This window comes from Setaria viridis, chromosome 1 (genome assembly GCF_005286985.2).
Source record: "Setaria viridis chromosome 1, Setaria_viridis_v4.0, whole genome shotgun sequence".
In the NCBI taxonomy this organism is placed as follows: Eukaryota; Viridiplantae; Streptophyta; class Magnoliopsida; order Poales; family Poaceae; genus Setaria; species Setaria viridis.
The window spans coordinates 31,567,896-31,586,169 of NC_048263.2; the positions used below are offsets into that span (position 1 = coordinate 31,567,896).

At 49.0% G+C, this 18,274-nt stretch overlaps 2 protein-coding genes across 2 annotated transcripts; one reads left to right on the top strand and one right to left on the bottom strand.

Annotated features, from left to right (window-relative positions):
- Window positions 1-2,635: 2,635 nt before the first annotated feature.
- LOC117863901 (defensin-like protein CAL1) lies at window positions 2,636-3,388 on the top strand. The gene is made up of 2 exons (XM_034747843.2): window positions 2,636-2,827; window positions 2,938-3,388. Exons 1-2 carry the CDS (start codon window positions 2,764-2,766, stop codon window positions 3,114-3,116), a joined length of 243 nt encoding a protein of 80 aa, XP_034603734.1. The 5' UTR covers window positions 2,636-2,763; the 3' UTR covers window positions 3,117-3,388.
- A 3,231-nt stretch (window positions 3,389-6,619) lies between these two features.
- On the bottom strand, window positions 6,620-10,100 carry LOC117843799 (gibberellin 2-beta-dioxygenase 6). The gene is made up of 3 exons (XM_034724518.2): window positions 9,430-10,100; window positions 8,037-8,370; window positions 6,620-7,329 (listed from the first exon to the last, which is right to left on the bottom strand). The coding sequence occupies exons 1-3, from the start codon at window positions 9,909-9,911 to the stop codon at window positions 7,099-7,101; spliced, it is 1,047 nt and encodes a 348-aa protein (XP_034580409.1). The 5' UTR covers window positions 9,912-10,100; the 3' UTR covers window positions 6,620-7,098.
- Window positions 10,101-18,274: the final 8,174 nt, after the last annotated feature.

The window sequence follows — 18,274 nt, forward strand, 5'->3', positions numbered from 1 at the left end:
TCCTCGTTTCCTTGGACCTGGATCAGATGCACGCTTGGGCACGACTGGCTGGACCGCTGGATGCATGCATTTGTGCAATACTGCAATGAAACTACAATGGCATGTATGTTTGCCTGTAAAGTGCAGTACCTTGAAATGAACATGGAACGAGTCAGTGGTGCTGCACACGTGAACTGAGGAACGGGAACAGTTAAGGGACGCTGAACAGTCACGAGTACCGGTAAGAGCAAGTACACTCGTGTTGTCTAATAAGCGGTCTCATACATTGACACGTAATCTTGATACGACTTAACAAACAACATGTACAATGGGTTTATTCCCTTAATTTGCGTATACAATACAATATATATGAGTTGCATGCAACTACAACTCGTACAATGGTGTAGTCGTCCTCTGATAGTCCTAAAATCTAACTTATGAGGTAGTTGTTTCACGAAACGACGATCTTTTTTCTCTCCTCGTCCTCTCTCCTCCACATCAGCAAAAATCCTAGGTATGTGATATTGCATGAGACGAACTATAAGAATGTTGATGTTAAGAATGTTGATGTGTAACAGGATACTTGCCCTATGTTCTAAAATTATTCGCAAAGAATGCAGTAGTTAAATTAGTCAAGTGTTAATCAACTGCAAGTACTCCCACTCGTAGCCTGGCCTAGCCTTCTAGATACTTGTCTGAATAAGAGGGTAGCGGCCTACTTAAAAGAGCTAAAGCGCAGTCCAACATGGCAACTTGTACACGATCTACCGCCAAAAGAGAAAAAAAAGGAAACAAAAGCAACCTCCGGCCTCCGGGCTCTCTTTATTATCTGCGCTGTCAATGAATTACACTACTAGTGCCGCGCGCATTATTTCGTCAGTGCCCGTAACCGGTAAAGAAGCCGGTGCCACTAATTAACCAGTAGCCACGACTAATTGCGTGATGTAACTCGTGAACGAGATGTGTGTAAAGAACGAGCGGCGCGACGAGTGGCCGAGGGCAACAGAAAAGGTTCAATGCAGGGCGGGTCTAGTGCGAGTGGGGCACGGTGACATCCATGTCTGCCAATATTAACTACTACTAGTACTCGTGCTACAAGTCCAGCTGCTATCGGTTGGTCGGTTTCCAATGGTCAAATAGTATCGCTTTCGTATCATCTGCATCTCGTCTGCAGAGAGGCGCTTTAATTGTTTTTTCAACAAGGACGATGACACTGACACAGGCCGAATGCGCTCGACGTTTGGCGTTCGTAGTGCCATTGCCATGCGTGTGGCACGTTGGTTTGTCGACTGACGACACGGGCAAAAACCATGGGCTTCGAGTGCCAAGTGAGTGATGTGCTTTTGGTTGGAGCTCCCCCCGGCGAGGCGCGGTGACGCAGACCGCAGGAATATTGCGTCCGCCAGACATGCGACTTCCCTTCTTTCTGTTTTTTTTTTCTGTTTTTTCCCTCTTTTTTGAGAGAAAAATAGAGCAATGTGCTTTTTTAAAAAATAAACACCCCAAAAGATGGAAAAATGGACGGCAAATGAGCCTAGCTCACTGGGGGGGCCCTTTGGCAGCACCATTTAGATCCGTCCCATATTTTTTTTTAATGAAACGATCCGGCCCAGTACTACTAGTAATCCAGAAAGCGGCAAAACGGATCCATTTTAGGCCTAAAGCCTAAAGCCCGTCAAACATCAACTGGGCATTAGGCTCCCAGTTGTGGCATGCGCAGCACGGCCCACTTTCATTTCGGCTCAGTTTGGATCCTCCTTTGCAAGGCTGGGGCATGCTTGCTGGGCCTGTGATAGCAAGATTTGGGGTAGCTTGCTGCAGCGAGCCGGTTCAGCAGTTCAGCTCTCCTCCCTTGGCAAGGCAAGCTTTGCTGGGCAAGGCGCGGCTAGCAAAGCTCGTGAGGCAACCAAACTGACCCGAACGATAGCTTGGACTTTTCAACATACCCGCCTCGCGGTAAAGCAAGCACTCAAGAATGCATGGAGTGAATTGGGTACACGGTTTCAAACTTCAACTTTCTCACCGACGAACCCTCCCCTCCTCCATTTGGTTCCTTTTTCGGGTGCGATCTGCTGTCCCTGTGGCCCAACCCTTCGCCATGGGCATCCTGCCATCCATCAGATTCACGCGCGCGCATCCGCTGGCCGATCGATCAGATCAGGGATCGGGCCCCGCGCCCCCGCCCCCGGCTCCCCACCGTGACTCACGCATGCACGACCCACAAAGCGCCAACAGGCTGCAGGAAGAGCCATGCCGCCGACGTGTAGTCGCCTAGGCAGGACTGAAGCATGGCAGCAGCAAGCTGCGATCATAGCCTCTCGTCTCCTGGACCCGAGGCGCCATTGGCCACCAGCTTGGAATCCGGCCTGAATCCGGGTCCCAGTTCTGAGCGGCAGCGTGCATCGGTCATCGGATAGTGTGTGTCCTGGTAGCTACAGTCAGCTAGAGTCCAGCGGGTGAATTCGGCCCGTGAATGGCCACATGGCTACACTGTAGCACATCGAATGGTACTATTGTGCCCGTGCCCTGTTCCTGCACATCCTTTGATCACCAGCTTAGTTTGAATTTAATCCGGTTCTAGGTTGTGCTAATCAGCTCGCACGTTTAACATCAACTGGTGTTTAGCTCGGTGCCGACGCTCTATATAAGAGCTTCCCCTGCTCCCAATCCATCCCACCCCTTGCCTCCTGCGCCCATCCACCTAATAACAAAAACCGGTGACCGTGGTAAGCTCAGTTTAGGTCCTGTTCTTCAGCTTCTGCCCAACCTCGCCACCGAGCAGAGATGGCACTCTCTCGCCGCATGGCCGCGCCGGTCCTCGTCTTCCTGCTCCTCCTCATCGCCTCAGGTGCCTGATTCTAGCTGTTGCCGTGCTCGTCCATTGCTAGATACGTGGCCGTGCAAATTAATCAAATAACTCTCGCTCTTTAATTTGTTGCTTTAATTCGCATGGCGCAGAGATGGGTCCGGCGACGGTGGCGGAGGCGAGGCACTGCCTGTCGCAGAGCCACCACTTCAAGGGCCTGTGCCTGAGCAGCAGCAACTGCGCCAACGTGTGCCGCGTCGAGAGATTCCCCGACGGCGAGTGCCAGACGACGGCCGGCACGCGCAAGTGCTTCTGCAAGAGGATCTGCTAGTCGCCGGCCGGAAGCCGGCCCGGCACGCGCTGCAAGCCGAGCATTAGTCCTACTCCTGCCGTTGTCCGTGTACTCTCCTTTTGTTCGTCGGTTCTCGCGGCTATGCTGTAGCGAGCTGTTTGCTCTCGCTTTGCTCTGTTTTCTTAGAATAAACTCGGTGCTGGTGCTGCGCGTGCGGAACATCTCACTGGTGTTCTGCATCCGTAGGTAGGCAGCAAGATGATGTAAGGTCCTCCTTTATTTTTTTCCACAAAAAAATTTGATGTAATGCAGTTTCGTGCAAAAATTAGTTTAGTGCATCATCTTTTTTAAAAAAAAATTCCGTCAAGTTTCTCGCCAGTGCACGATTAGACAAACATTGTACGAGTACATCGTGAGGCAGACAAGACATGCAGTTCCGGCGTTAACGCTAGAACCCTCCTCCAATTCGAGAGAACACGCCCAGCTTAGCAGCTGTTAAACATATATAGTACTAGGTCATGTTTTTCGCTTCCCAAATTAAGCACTCGACTAATCTAAGCTCGAAGGCAGCTCTATATACTCCTGTTCTGTTTCTCCAGTGTGTCCATTCGCATTCCTTCACACCTACCTCATCCATCAAGATTCAAGGCCGATTGCTTGGTTCATTCGCTCCAGGCTAGCGATAGATGGCACTGCCTCGTGGCGTGGTCCTCTTCTTCCTTCTCCTCCTCGTGGCAGGTGATTAGCTTCGCTATGGTGTCAGGCGTTAGTTGCTCATTAGCCATCTAACAGCACCCTGCACCAAGCAGATTAGAGGGTAACCAACCAGCGCATTGCGATGGGATACAGATGAAATGTGATCAATGGTGCTTGTATATACGGTGCAGAGATTGGCACGATCGAAGCCAAGAAGCTATCGAAGCATGCCAAGAAGACGCCGAAGTCCCTGATGAAGGAGGAGGAGGAGGAGGAGGAGGAGGAGAACCACTGCCTGTCGCAGAGCCACCAGTTCAAGGGCTTTTGCTTCAGCAGCGACACCTGCGCCGCGGTGTGCATGGAGGAGAGCTTCCACGGCGGAGAGTGCAAGTTCGAGAACGCCCTGCGCAAGTGCTTCTGCAAGAAGCCCTGCTAGTTTATCGGGGTCGTCCATTTCATTTGTTTGATTTCACACGTGACATGCTCATCTCGTTCCAAACATGTCGCGATCCTGTCAATTGCCGAGGGTTGGCTATTGAACTTCGTAGGTTTTGGTGTTCGAAACTATCATTGTTTTCAAATTGGTATTTGTAACTGTTTTTAATGTCGTTTTCGCTGCTGTATCTTTTTAGAAAATGGAAATAAGTCCGACCAAGTGTTTAAGGAGTATTCAGCTGATCAAAAATAAATAAAAGAAAACAAGCACACGAATAAAAGGAAATAATCACAAACAATATCTATAATATCTATTATTGCTTATTTATCCATACTTGGGAAAAATGTCCAAAGTCTTCAATACTCTGCTTGCCAAATGGATGATCTCCCTAGTATCCTTACACCACGATAATGAGTCGCAGCCAATATGTTCTGGCGAAGGTAATATCCAAAACGACGTAGGAATGTAACAAAAACACCATCTTTAGCATCTAATAGAATCATCGAACACCTCGACGCAGCCACAAGTATAGGTTGGGAATGCCGAAACACATGTATCTCCACGACAATGCGTTCAGGAAGGACCATGATATCAATAGTATTGTTATCGTCGGCCTAAATAGGGGGAGGTCCAAACCGCCACCAAGAAGCAGTGGCAGATCTGGGGGGCTAAGGGGGCTCGAGCCCCCTGCTGCCTGCGACATCATGGAGCCCCCTCCAAAATTGAGGCACCATGGATGAGAACTCGAGAAGTTGCAGATTTTACTTAGCTTAGACATAGGTAAAAGATAGCCTATGCATTATTGGGTCAGGGTGAAAAACACCAAGTAAAAGAACTTAGCAATGAGTTGGGCCGTGGCCTATGGCCTTCCAATTACACAGCCCAAAACAAATGAAGCTCTGTAACTCATGGTCCACCCATGGTCCAGACTCCCAAGCATGCGCGTGCTGTTAACAAAAACTGAAGGCGTTGCTAGTGAATGCTCTGTCAAACCGGCCCAAACCTACCCCTCGCTGTGGATTGTGAGTGAACAGTAATACGACTTAGAAATGATGAACTTTTGTTGGCAGTATGTTCAGTTCCCCCTATTTTTTCCCCTAGATCCGCCCCTGCCAAGGAGGGAATGACACCAGCAAGTGTCGTCGACTAGGCTTTCGCCCCGACCTCCACTAAACTGGCCGCCAAAACCGTTGCCATGGCATCATGCACCACATGGCTGCTCGAGCAGCCTAAAACCCATGAGCTTGAGACTCCCCAACTTCTTATCAGTGAATCATCGAGGATGAATAACCCCGCTTGGGCCAAATCCAGCCATCCCCGGACAGCCACCCGCAAAGCAGCTAGAGCATTATGCATCACATGGCGGCTCAAGCAACCTGCAGCCCATGAGCTTGAGACTCCTGACGAATTGTTGAGGATGGACGGCCCTACTCAGGCCAAATCCGGCCATCCCCAAACCGCCACTGGCTGAGCTAGCAACCCCGGAGCCATATCGAGTGGTGAGACAATTTGCCTGACCCACCCAAAAATTGCCAGGCTGCAATATAAGCGCCTCCACGCGCGCCCATCGTTGCTGTCGCCGCAGTTCAGCCTTCACAACGGGTGGAGATCTCCAGGCCTCTGCACGATGTGACTACGATTTGGGACGCAAGTTTTTAGTTCTCGGACGGAGTCACGAAGCAGCCCCGAGTGACCCAACTTCCATTCCCGACGACCCCGCGCGCAGAAGACACCTCGGCCCAGATTCCAATCGCACCTCGCGCACACGCCTCAATCCCCCCCAGGCCCGGGCGCCACCGCCGCTGCGGCCTGCGGGACGTTCACGTTGTTGCTCATTCGTGCGGCCGGACCGCCGGAGAGCGGCCGCTGCGGGTCAGCCCCGGAGCGGAGGCGCGCGTGCGCGGTGCGCCCCGCGTCGAGGGAGTCGGGCGGACGGCCTCTACTCGGATCGGGCAGAAACAGAGAGGAGGTACAGGGATCACCGGTTTCTTTGGACACGGTCTATAGGTGCGGGAAGGCTAGCTGCCGGGATCGGGCGCGGGGTGCCGCGCCGCGCGCGCGGGTTGCCGAGCTCTTTGCCGTGGACTTTGTATGCGTAGAAGCATCTGCAGCTGCCGGCACTACCACTCGGCCACTTCTTCGACAATCTCCGACACTTTTGCACAGGGTCCAACACGAATTCCACTTCTTAACCATGGTATACATATTTCATGATCGCAACGTGCGAGCAATACAGCCTTTCTGTTGCGGATCCTTAGTAATTATGAGTGGGAGAATTGTTGTTCTACTTCCTGTGCCATAAGATAATTCTTGCAAGCCGGGGAACCGTTAAAACCAATTTGCAGCCGATCCAAAGTGTTCACTTTTGAACGACAAGGCAGTTTTTGTGTCCGGACGAAGCAGTACTCAATAGAGCAAGCTAACATAAGTATATACTAGGTTCAGTACTCCTTGTACATGCACAGACATAGAAATTGTCATCAACATACAATGCAACATGTTTTAGCAGAAGGATATGGTTAAAGAAGAAAATAGACAGGAAAACACATCGCTATCCTAGGTGCACGCTCCCTCGATCCTACTACGTACTTCCTCGTAGTAGCTAGCTACTAGCTACATCCAATTAAGCTACAACCTAGTAATTAACTAATTAATTAATGTACCAATCACACTGCGCTCTCCACTGTACAATGCTGGCATACAGAAAGGAACACGCTTTGACAAGGACCAGAAACTTACACTGACGTTCATTGGACAAAACAAAACAAGCTGTTTTGGCTTATTCTCTTTGTCTAAAACGCCATGTATTGTCAACTGGCGCGGCGGCGGCAGTGGTAGTTTGCGCCATGGCCGGGTTGTGCGTAAGCGCTTTGCAGGCCACATGCAGATCTAGACGAGGAAATTAGGGAGCCCGATCTTCTTCCCGGTTCTCTTGACGTCTTCTTGCACCTTGCTCCTGTACTCCCCGAACGTGAACGTCCTGTAAGGAGAAGGCTCCTCGCACGTGCCGATGGGCGAGTCGTAGGACGGGCAAAGGAAGTAGGCGACGGAGTAGCGCTCCGTCGTCGCGTTGGTCACCACTTTGTGCTCCACGCTCTTGTATCTGTTGTTGCTCCAAGCCTTCAAAAATAACGCAACGAAGAAAAAGAACAAAGACTAAGAGAGGCCACCTTGGGATTACAATGCATGCACGATGCTGACAGATTGTAAAAGAGAAGCATGCGTACGGCAAACATTTACTCAATTAATCCTAGTAATATAATCTGATCTTCATTATCAGTACTACATTGAAAGTAAGTCGGGTGTGTGATCTCTCTGTATGGATAAGGGCAAATTCGCTTTAGTACTCCATATAGTAGGTGTACTGGTGTGATCTCCCATTGGTTCCCCTCGCAAAAGCTGCAATACACCATGTGGCGATGTGAGTGTAGCATGCATGGACAGGTCAGCTTTCGTACTGCGATGTTTTGCTGTCCCTAGAACTGGTTAAACTTTTTGGTTAGCCGCGGTACATGCAGTACGCGCCGGAACAGCGCAGGCAAGTACACGTAGCTCCTTGCGCGGCTGCGTGCGTGTCTGACGCGGCAAGGCCTCAAGTTTGAAGAGTCAAAGGAATATGTTCATGCTGGATTCTGTACTTGCACGCAGACAGGCAGCCACTGATAAAGAGAGAAAGGAAAGTATATTGTGGCCGATGTGATCCTAGCTTTTCGTGCACAAAGCAAGGTAGCTAGTCAGGCTTTACTAGGTACCTCGGAGGGGAGAACGACGTCGTCGACCGATCGGCATGTGCAGAAGGGAAACAAAGCAACGTGATGGGTGTGTACCTGGAACAGGTCCCCGATGTTGACGATGAGGGCGCCGGGGATGGGCTTGACGGCCACCCACCTGGCGCCCTTCATGAGCTGCAGGCCGCCGACGTGGTCCTGGCACAGCACGGTGAGGAAGTCGCTGTCGGTGTGCGGCACCAGGCCGAAGGCGTCGGGGGAGACCGGGCACGGCGGGTACCGGTTCAGCCGGAGGAAGCACGTCGTCTCGTCGCAACCCTCCGGGAAGCGCTCCCCGGCCGGGCGCCGCCCCGCCAGGAGCGCCTCGGCGAGCACGCGCGCCAGCGTGCCGGCAAGCTTCGACATCGCGCCCGCCACCTCCCGCGTCACGTCCCTGTGCGGCGGCGGCGGCGACGGTGGCACAACGACAACCCGTGGCTCAGCTTTGCTTGATTATATATGATGATGGGACGATAGCATCGTGTGTAAACTATAGATATTGTTGTGCCGACCTGAAGACTTCAATTATTATTTCACCCCTATTTTAATTTTATTTCTATATATGCAACTTGAGACTACAAGTCTAGAAAAGTCCCTTCCAGCCCAATCATAAAACAAATTCGAATATTAAAAAAAATAGAAGATTCAGACATTTGGTAGGGATCACACGTATACTATTTTAGATAGCACACAAGTACTTTTTTTTTTCCATGACGCAACATAAACTAATAAAAAAATAAATATAGGGACGTCCATCGATGTTTCATTAACTTTAATCCTTTTCCTCCCTGATCACTAGACCCGTGAAAGGAGCACCGATTGTTAGCCACGATATGCACAATAATCCATCATGTAGTTGTACTCGCGACGAGGACGATTGCATGAGCCTCAACGGCCGTTGCATTTTCCACATCAGACGTGAGTTACAGCCCAACTACTTTGCACCGACTTGCTGACTAGTAGTAAACCGTAGCAAGAAGGCTCCAAAGAAAAGGTGATGCTGCCAGGCCAGCTTACAACCGCCGTAAATTGAAGCGCCTCTCCTTTTCCCGGTCGGGTTACGTCGTGTCCTGGTAATTATTCCGCCGCAACCGCACCAATAACCCGCGTCGCAGTCATGCGACCCGGCAGATGGAATCGTATTTTAATTACCAGGTCTCTCTTAGCTCTAGGACGGGAAAAATATTTTTCCGATGGGTATCATTCCTGGTACTTGAGAAATGCTCGCGTGCGTCGGCAGAACACACCAGTTCGATCGATCTAATAGCTACTTGCACGAGATGAAACGGCAGAATCGGAATCAGGGTGGACACATGTCCAACGCCCAGAGCGAGCAAGCTCGTCGTCGCTCGGTAAACTATGCACAAAAATGAGAAAAAAGCACGGTACTTCTCGCTAGCTTATTAGGGGAGGGGTGGAGTGGAGTGGAGTGATGCTGCCTGTACGTACGAACCTGAGTGCGGTGAGGTCGCCGAAGTTGCAGCGGTCGCCGGAGACGCCGGCGAGCGGGACGTGGAAAGCCTCGGACCAGGAGAGCTGCCGCGGCGACGTCGCGGTCGGGGTGCCCCAGCGGTAGGAGTCGTTCAGCAGGCCGGCCGTGGACTTGGCCTCGAACGGGAGGCGGAACAGGCGCGCCTGCTCCCGGCGCATCGCGTCCAGGAGCCCCGGGGCCACGCCGTGGTTGCGCACCTGGAAGAACCCCCACTCCTCGGCGGCGCGCGCGATGGCCGCCGCGCACGCCGCCCGCTCCGCCTCCGAGCCACCGCCGTCGCGCGTCAGGCACCCTACGTCGATCATCGGGAGCTCGCACTCCGCCACGGGCACTGCTGCCGTGTGAGCGCCATCGTCGTTGTCGCCGCCGCCGTGGCGCCGGAGCAGCGCGTGGTAGCTGTCCGCCAGCGGCGGCTCCGCTGCGCTCCCCGCGAAGGCCGGCATGGCTGGCTGGCTGGCTCCCGGTCGAACGAACAGGCTGTGTGCAAGGTTCAAACTCGCTGGAGCTGCGTGTGCGCACGCGGACGGAAGCTCTAGCGCTGCGCTGATCGGGAGCTAGCTGTGCGCCTGTCAGCCTGTGCCTGCCTGCCTGACTGTGCGAGGCTGCGAGCGTCCTGCACACAAGCTGAAGAAGCTTCCCCTATATATAGGGGCGAGGGCGACGCGGTGGCTTGGCTGCCTGCGGAGTGCACCGTCGCACAGCACGCGCACGCAGCTGATACGCGCGCGCACTCGTGGTGACGAAGCTTTAACTAACCTCTGCGTGGCGGGTCCGGCCCGATCGGAGTGCGAGGGCGAGGCGTGAAGCTGCCACCAGACACCACCACACCAGTGGTGATTAATTAGAGGAGGCGCGCGCCGGCGAAGGCCGACACTTGGAGGCGGTAGGGACGTCGACGCGCCGAGTCTGTTTTGACCGGGCCGGCGGCGACGACGACGGCGAGCAAGCGACGCGGGCGTGCATGGCGACGCAGACAGCGTATTTTAATTTGTTGTCAGTACTGGTACGTACGGGTTGGGTGTATACTGACAGAGTACGTGTGCGCGTACGTATGGGCAACTAGGCATGCAGCAGGGATTTCTCTCGAAGGGTGTAGTGGCGTACAGCCTTGTCGTCGGGCCCCGGACTCCATGGGCAGCAGGTCATGGCCGCCCGCTGCGTGTTCCTCCGGGAGGCATGCAGACCTGCCGCTCCGTAGTCCTGCTGCGATATGGTCCCGTGGCACATTCCCCAGTTCCCCACTCTAGTCACCGGGTATGTAGTCGCATACTCGCTTAGATTACTCGATCTCTCCCTCTGAGAGCCGCAAAATGATTCATGGGTATGTACATGTAGAGGTAGAGAGCCAATATAATGCAGATGGAAGTGGACAGGGTCCTGCCATGCGGCGGTGTGCCTGTACTACAGGTTGATCATTGAGCTTCTCTATTGGGTTTGTGACACTGATTCGGAAGGGATTTGAGTCCCAACAGACAAGGGACCATGCTGCCTTTGCTGCATGCTGCTCCTTTTGGGGCACCATGGCTGGGTGGGGCATGGCTTGAGGAGCTAGAATACTAGATTCGGTGGTTGCAACGGCAGCACAGGCACAACGCCGCATGGCAGTTTTTTTAAACAAAGAGAAAAAACACGCAATGTTTTCTCAAAAGTTTGCTACTCCTCTTCTCCAGAATAATGCCATACCGTTACCTCATGTCTAGTCAGTAGGCCTACATATGGGACGTGCTGGTTAGCACGCGCTAGGAAGCCTCCCAAGGCGTGATGTTCCTACAACCTACATTTTTTCACATTTTTTTCCATTTCACATATTTCCATTTTTATAAGGTAAAATTTAGTCATGCATTTTTTATGGCTAATTTTTTAGGATAACTTGTTCCACAAAACTTCTCAAGCAAAATTAATAGAACCTTTCTAGGAGAACTATAAAAGAAAATTCTTTGCATGAGGTTTCTAGAAAATCTGCTTCAAACTAGTTTTTCCAAACAAACTCTCTTGGAAACTTCTTCAAACAAGTTATTTACCAAACCTATTCAAACAAGTTCTCTAAAAAAAAATTTTGTTAAAAAAGAAAAAAAAGCTGATAAAGAGTAATATGAGTGGATATAATTTTAGTGAAGGAAAGTGGCGTGATACAAAAACAAAAGAAAAGAACAAGATAGAAAATGAAGGTGAAAGAGGAAAGTAGATAGGAAAAAAATTAGAAAGAAGGAGAAAAAACATCTATATGCTCTCGATGTACCACCAATTATAGATCCAAGATTTCTTGAATCTGCAAATACCTAGCTCTAAGAAATCCGCATATCTTTTGTGCTGGAGCTTTGCTAAACTAGGTGCATCGATCTGCGCTAATAAGGATTCCTACCTACATATGTCGACCATGCATCAATTTCCTATCACCGTCTATGATGCCAGTTAGAGAGGATTAATCAACATATGAAGTACATTATCTTTTTTGGTGGGGAAGGTACTTTACTAGCATTTTCCCTCCTCACTACTTTATTTTGACATTTAAGTTTGCCGATTGATAACTAATCAAATTATATACATATTTAGTATGTAAAATTTACATCAAAATACTCATGATCATAATACCTTTATGAAATACTGATTAATTTTAGCAACTAACAATATTAGGAATTAAAGGTTAAAATCTACATTTGAAAAAATATCAAAATATGCCTTAGATCAAGGGACAAAGCGAGTATATTAAATTTTCCTACTAAAATTAAAAACTATTTTACTAGGGGTGGAGCGGGACTTGGGCCATGCCGCGATGGCGCCTAGCCCTCTCGTGCCATGTTGCATTATGTGGGGGCTCCTATATGTCTTACGGAAGGTAGATAAGCAACTCATCTTTAAGCTCATATTAAACTCATGTACAACTTTTTTAACGTCCATCAAGATTTGTTAACATTCATCAACTTTTTTTTTTACAAAAAGTCTGGCTTAATTATTACCAACGTTTCTTGATGTTAGTCAACATTTTTTTATATGTTCCAACATTTTTAACTTTTTTTACACTCACCAACATTATTACTCAACAATGTTGAAATAGTACGTTGGGCTGTTGTGGACCAGTTATTGGACTACTACTGAGTTATAGATGTTTAGTTATCTATCTAAAAAAGATAGATATGAAATCCCGCATTACGCGGCTAGCACGATGCTCTCAACATGTTGTGCCGACTTGATAGCCCTACGTCTAGACCCAAGCATGCACTATGCATGACTAGCGGAGTAGCGGTAGAGGTAGAAAATCTTTTTTTCTTTATTAACGAGGCCCAAGAATGTCTTATATTTGTGGACAAGTGGTTGTTTGGATCTTAAAAAATAGAACTAGTTTTACTAAAACAGGTTTTAAGAGGCTTTTTAGGAAAACTGGTTTTAAGTTGTTATTCGGTTAGCCTTTGTTTTTTAGAATTCTTTGTTTGGGTAAAAAAAACTGGAAATGTTTGTTAGTAACGCCGTGTTTGGCTGCGCCAAATAAACTGATGCTTTCACAAATACTGGTGATCCTATCATTGTACTCCGAACGTGAGGCCGAAAAAACTCATCAAGATGAGGATAAGGAAAAGTAGTTTTGTTAAAAACAACAAGTACTCGTTTTTGGTAAAACTTAAAATTCAGGTTTTGTGGGAACCCAGTTTTGTCTGTATGCGAGTTTGTTAGTCTATCCAAACAACGTTTTTAGGGTTGTTGGTTTAAAACGAGTGTTCTGGAATCTGGTTTTCACAAAATACATGATCCAAACAACCCTAGATCCTACCGAAATATTTCATGACAGAAAATGCCTTATTATAATAGTCAAAGAATGCCTTAATATATTTGCTGCAGGCTCTGTAGGTCAAAACCAAACTGATGATGCTCGGACCGCCGGTGCTGGCTTAAAAAAAGGTTTGTTGAACTATATAGTAGTCCGCTCTTTTCAACCCTGAAGAATAAAGCAATGTGAAGGGCGGCAGTTTGTTCCTCGTCCGGAAGGCCAGACAAACTTTCTAAGAGACCAGCTTTACATTACACTAATATATACTCCTGCCCCAAAGTGGCAGTACCTACTAAACTTTGTTCTAAGCTACCGGCCGGTCCGAGATTTGGCACAAAAATCCAATGGTTTCCCTGTCAGGTTAACATTTTCTTTTTTCAGATCGACTGATCGAGCAAGATTTCAACGGTTTCACACGCATCGGATCACGCGTGGGCAGCGCATATTCTACGCGTTTAATTCGATCTCGTCTTGTCATCAGCTGGCCAGCTTTATTTCCTTCTGCTGCTGCCAAATAATTAATTCTCGTAAAATTAAACAAAACATGAGCTAGAAGGAGCTGGAAGCATCCATCTCATTTGCCAGGATCGATCACAGCATGCCATGTTACAATGTCCTAACAGGAAAACTGTTCATCCATTCCGCCCTCATTTATTGAGGCATGTCTCGAAGTTTAATTATTTCACGTTTTGAACACACTTTTTTCCCTCCTTGATGTAATGCAGTCTTTGCAGACTCTAGGCATGAATCGGCCATATGCCCATATCGGAATAGACGAAAATAGACTCTGAAAAAGGCCCTCATTCTTGTGTGGATCCTTGCTCAAGCAATAGTACGATGTGAAAGGTTGTTTGGGGATGCAATCTGGACTCTGGAGTACGAGCATTACACTGCTAATTCTAGCTACCAACCAAGCCCTGATCTGTAGTTCCGTACAATAAACTAGCAGCTAGCATATGCACTGGCTATTATCGATCGTAGTTTGAACCGGTAAAACACGATCGATCTTGCGAGGGCGCTAGCTATTCTCGCGCCATACATGTCAACATCACATCACCGTTACGCGGGCCATCGACTTGGTTCCCGCAGCTGCCCGCACGCGCGCGCCCCGGCCGCCTGTCATTTGGACGTGAAGGACGATTGCTTCTCCCTCTCTCGAGGTCGGCAGGCGCGCGCTGGCCTTTCGATGCGTGCGGCCGGACCCCAAGACAGGAAACCCTCCTCAGCTCCGGCTCCCGATGACCGAGCCAGCAGCCAGGGACCGCCGCATATATGCTACCAGCTTCTTTCCGCTCTCGTTTCGCGATCCCAACGGAACAGTGCCCCCGAAGCCGGAGGAGCTGTGTGGTGGCGGCAAAAAACGATGGAGCAGTGAGTGCGTGTGACCAAAGCAAGAAATTCGAGCACAATGCGTGTGCGTGCACGTCGCCAGTGTGCAATCCTCTCGCGGCAGCATGCCGCACCTGATCGAAAAGGCCTGAACCCGGCAATGAAACTAACAAGTACTAATCACCTTTCTCTGATGTCGGCAAACGGCTGATTCTTTGTGTGTGTCGCTGCAGAACTCGCGCGGTCGCGCCCTGTCGCTAGCGCTGGGGTCAAGGCCGGGCAGGAGATACCCGGATGTGATGTGGTCACACGCCGCGTGCGGAACTGTGCGGATCGCGACTCGTGCAAAGATCTGCTTAGCTTTTCCAATACATACATATCTGCACAGGGATTCACGTGCTTAGCATCGATGCTTCGACGTATATACTACATAGCGCTGTGTCTAAAGATCATTGAACACACCCGAGTGTTTCTAAGGCTCGAAACAAGCGGGTTCTGAACCGTCGGATCTAGATCAAATGGGTAGCATCGGGCCTCCCCCCTTCTTCATCAACTTTTGTTAACATAGATTTCCTGATGTTGCTCTTCGCCGTATAACATAGATGCATACATGTATGCATAGCGCTATTCGCAGAACTTTTGTTAACATCGATTTTGTCCCTTCTTCCAAACGTGTGGTTGATTTCAAGTCTCAAAGGAGGTAATAAGTAATAACTACGTGAATAAAAAGACGTAGCACTCAAAATTTCAAAAGTTTAATCACTGACATATGTTACTATTTTTTAATTGTTTCCATAAAACCCAGTTTATGTTTTTTTTTCTTACTATGATCTTAGTATTTGGCGAATAAAAGAAGATTCGCGTTTAACTCTCGTGGCCTAAAAATCACCATGTTGATCTGAAAAAAGGAGCAAAGTGCAATGCTATTAAAAAAAATTCCAAAACACTCCTATATAACGACTGCTCTATCAACCGCCAATGCCATTATTGAAAAACTACGCCAAGTGCAGGAAAGAGAACCGCAACCGATAGCAGGGGCGTGATGCTAGTCTCCTGAGTCCTGAGTCCTGACTAGTGACTATAGTTAAACACGCGTAAGCGTCATCCATGAATGCGCGAGATGTGATGAAGGGAATGGTTTCTAGTTTCTAGATCAGATACGCTTTAGCACTTCTATGCTACATAGAGAGTGAGCGATCGCAGTCGCAGCGCAGAAGAACAGGTTCCTGGCCACTACGGCTTTCAGTTTCAGTTTCAGAGGCTCAGAGACAGCACCGCGGACCAGACTCCCTTAGACTGGTCAACCAATCGAGTGGTCTCTCCGGTGGCAGGCCGTCAGTTCGATCTCTCGCTGCCGGAGAGATAACGATACGACGTACGTGCCCCGATCCGGTTATCCCACTGCGCAGCTTCAGAAACTGACGAGATCTCCGGGGAAGCAAAGTTTTGCTGTTGGAACCGAACTATCGGTGGATCTCGCACTCTGTCTGGGTAAAGCCCAGCACGCTGGTAAGCTGGTGAAAAAAGAGTGGCCGTTGCGTAACCTACGTCCCGTCCATTTATGGGGTCAACTGGTACGTACTGTCTGATTTGTAGAGTCGTGAAGCTAATTAAAGTAGGTAACCCTCTGTTAGTGGTGCATGGTTCACCCAGTGCTCCGACTGGCTGCTACTACAGGGAAGTTTACCAAGAGTCACATTTTTCTAGATAGACTTTCCTATGAAAGTACAAGTTATAGTATTATGAACTTACACATAGACATACTTCACATGCAACATTCTACACTCACACTTATATAGTTGCCTTGAAGAGATGGTCTCTGGCACCAGTTCCCAGTACGTGTCGGGAAAGCTTGATTGGAATCGATCAATGGCTGTCAGTCCGGCCAGCCCACTATAGTAGGCCAACAGCAAGACCTACGATACGATATGATACGATCACGTAATCTTCTGAGCAGGTTCCATTATCATACAGTCAGCTGATACGTCGTGTCGATCAGATCAAATTCGTGGAGGTAATTCCGCATTATTGGTAATGGTAACAAATCCCGTTCTTCCCCCTTAGCCTACACGCCTGCACTGCACGAGCTATAGTGGAGTGCTGGTGCAGCACTATATTTGTATGTATTTCTGCACTGCACGAGCTGCAGTGGAGTGCTGGTGCAACACTATATTTGTATGCTAGAAATACAGTGATGGCATTCCAACCGTTGTCCTTACCGGTTCCAAGGACATCCCCAACAGACTACCTATTTTTACTCTCTATCTAAGTTGGCAAAAAGATTCCTCTCTATATGAGTTGCTCATTCCAACAGATTACCTATCCCCACTCTCCAAATCCCAATAGTTAGTTTCCTCTCTAAAAATCCACACTCTTCATTCACTCCAACAACCTCTCTATTTTGTACCGCAACATCTTCTCCATTACTGCACGTGGGACCCACACTTTGGGAAGGCAAATTGGCTTGCCACGTTTGGCAAGTCTGAGGGGAAGTTTGGCAAGTCGGATGGGATGGAGAGCCAGATAGTAACTCTGTTGGACCACAATTTTCTTATTAACTTGCTAAATTTTAACTCGGAGAGTCAGATAGCAACTCTGTTGGAGTTGATTGAACACACTACCCTATGCCAATCGTCGTGTTTCCTTGTAGGTGGCGCCAATTCACGAGTGCTCCCTAGCTCCCGTGTGCAGGCGCAAATAGTACCTTCTTCCAACTGAGAACAAAACGTGGGGGCATCTACGGCTTGGTCGTAGGCTCGTAGCCCACAAAAAGCCTCTTTAGCCTTGCACAATCTTTGGAGCTTGGAATCAGGCATGCATAATTGCATATGGTTCAGCTGGCAGCTATCTCATCAGTCATCACTGCTCTCCTCTCCTCGCACAGAGAGCACCTCTTCCGTGCTCATGTCATGCCTCGTCGATGCTGGACTACTTGGAACTCAAAGCCCCAGCCTCCTGTCTGTTCCATCCGCGCGCGGTCCGCTCGTCAGGGCAAAAGTTGAGTCGCGATCGTTACCCGAATGGAACAGGATCCCGATGCCCTTTAACCTTTTTGCGGTCAATGTTTTCCAATCGTATAATCGAATCTAGTCGTAGTCATTGCTCAACCTGATTAGTTCGAGGCTATTCGGTCCTAATCGTCCTATATACTCTATATACTGGGACCGATATACTATATAGTATATAATATAAAGTTATGATTAAGATAATTTTGATGGTTCGGTGGTAAATTAGTTGTGAGTTTTGATTTGTGAAATACCTACCTTAACAACATTTTCTTGTCCCACACTCTTGGATCTTGCAATCTTACCGTGGAGGTGTATATCTTAAACCTAATAGGCCCAAATGACAGTCTAAAACAATCTAAGCACATGTGTTTTTCACTCCTGCAAATTGCCCCTCAAACCTAGTTGTCCTCGACCTAATCGGTCGACTAATCATGGTTAGTCGATGATTAGTCGGACGAACCAGTTTTCTAGTCGGGAAAGTCGGATCGGTGGTTCCTGTCGGTATGAGGGCGGCTAATCACAATTAATCGCGATTAGCTGGACGAATTAAAAACATTGTTTGCGACGAGGGACGGAGTTCCGCTGATTAGTATTTGCCGCCATCGCTTAAGCTGAACCGAGAGGGAGAACCGGAGAAGAAGATATACATTCTAGGCCTCCTGATCGCTTGGGAACAGCGTGCTGGCGCATCCAGTCCCAGTGTCTT

Bases quoted from the DNA above. Each gene is read 5' to 3' on its own strand.
- LOC117863901 (XM_034747843.2), top strand. From the start codon at position 2,764: ATGGCACTCTCTCGCCGCATGGCCGCGCCGGTCCTCGTCTTCCTGCTC. The intron at 2,828-2,937 runs GTGCCTGATTCT...CGCATGGCGCAG, and splicing joins GCTCCTCCTCATCGCCTCAG to AGATGGGTCCGGCGACGGTG.
- LOC117843799 (XM_034724518.2), bottom strand. From the start codon at position 9,911: ATGCCGGCCTTCGCGGGGAGCGCAGCGGAGCCGCCGCTGGCGGACAGC. The intron at 8,371-9,429 runs GTTCGTACGTAC...GCCGCCGCACAG, and splicing joins GGCGACCTCACCGCACTCAG to GGACGTGACGCGGGAGGTGG. The intron at 7,330-8,036 runs GTACACACCCAT...TTATTTTTGAAG, and splicing joins ACATCGGGGACCTGTTCCAG to GCTTGGAGCAACAACAGATA.